This window comes from Triticum dicoccoides, chromosome 7A, assembly GCF_002162155.2.
Source record: "Triticum dicoccoides isolate Atlit2015 ecotype Zavitan chromosome 7A, WEW_v2.0, whole genome shotgun sequence".
Classification (NCBI taxonomy): Eukaryota; Viridiplantae; Streptophyta; class Magnoliopsida; order Poales; family Poaceae; genus Triticum; species Triticum dicoccoides.
In genome coordinates, this window is record NC_041392.1 from 691,851,343 (window position 1) to 691,852,709 (window position 1,367).

Consider the following 1,367-nt stretch of genomic DNA (forward strand, 5'->3'; position numbering starts at 1 on the left):
CAGCTGTTGATCTCATAACTGCTCCTCTTTGTTTCAACGAAACTACCCATCTTCTCGTCTGCCTAGCTAGCTAGCCAACAACCTAAGGTAAGGATTAACAAGATGCACACAAAGATCGTAGATCCAAGCCTGTCATAGTTATTACTAGCATGTATGAAAATTATGATATATCGACAAACCTCAGGTGCAAGAATACGTACTGTTTATGGGTACTAAACTCTAAACAGACACAGATTATCACTAGATATACCGTGCATGTCATGTTAATCAAACAGTCACAACTTCTGTCAGCATATGAGTTCTTGAGAAAGAAGGAAAGGTAAACCTAAATTCAACATCATTGTTTAAAGATCTTCATGGTGGAACCATAAGCTACTTAAGTAGCCTGATCGCTACTTGCTCATCCAACCTTATCCAAAACCGAATCACAGCAGCAAAAACCAAGACAGGGACGACCATACTCACCTCCAAAGTTAGCTGTGGTCTTCGGCATGGAGAAAACCGTAGCACTAGCTCTGCTGCTACTCTTCACTCTCCTGACCACGACACATCGGTTCGCGGATGGCCAGGCCTACTGCCGGTCGCAGATCAGCCTCGCAAACGAGGCCTGCAACCTGAGGACCTTCCCGGGGTCGAGGCCCCCCTACGTGCCCCGGCAGCTACTCAACGAAACATCCACGTCGACGACACCCGGCAGCAAGGACTACGAGCTTCGGTCCCGGGACGACGACGACGACGACGACGATGACAACGATGAAGGGGGAGAACATGAGGGGCGGCACCGGCGTCGACAGCGGCACCGCCACAGCGCCGACAACAGCGACCCGCGTGACACAGCCTGCTGCCGCCGGCTGATGTCCATCGACAACTCGTGCATCTGCCAGGCGTCGGCGCGCCTCCCGGTGTTCATGACCTCGGTGTGGCACGTCATCAAGCTCACGCCGGTGGAGGGCTGCGAGGTCACCTACGAGTGCCCTGGCGCCTTGTCACCGCTGGGCTGATCTCATTACATTGATCAATTGATTGCGATTATGTCTACTACACCAAATCGTCAGTTCACATTCCTTACACAGAGATTGAATTCTACTGCTTGATCCATATTGTAATAAAGATAGATTAACAGATGTTGTACTATCATTGAGAAGAAGATATAAATTACATTCTTAACTGAAGTCGGATCGATCGAGTACATTGTATATATTTTATTTTCTCACTGTAATCCGGAACTAGCGAGCGACCAATCACCTGAACTGAAGTCCAATTTGTCATCCAAGGACGGCAAAGGCAGGTTGGCGAGATCAGCCGCGGTGATGAGATCGTTGCTGCCGAGATCCTCCGCCAGGAATGGCTCGACCATCTGCCGCTCA

At 49.8% G+C, this 1,367-nt stretch overlaps 1 protein-coding gene across 1 annotated transcript; it reads left to right on the top strand.

Annotated features, from left to right (window-relative positions):
* Positions 1 to 491: 491 nt before the first annotated feature.
* On the top strand, positions 492 to 1,001 carry LOC119329537. The gene has a single exon (XM_037602598.1). It carries the CDS (start codon positions 492 to 494, stop codon positions 999 to 1,001), a length of 510 nt encoding a protein of 169 aa, XP_037458495.1.
* Positions 1,002 to 1,367: the final 366 nt, after the last annotated feature.

Coding starts and splice junctions, on each gene's coding strand:
- LOC119329537 (XM_037602598.1), top strand. CDS start 492: ATGGAGAAAACCGTAGCACTAGCTCTGCTGCTACTCTTCACTCTCCTG.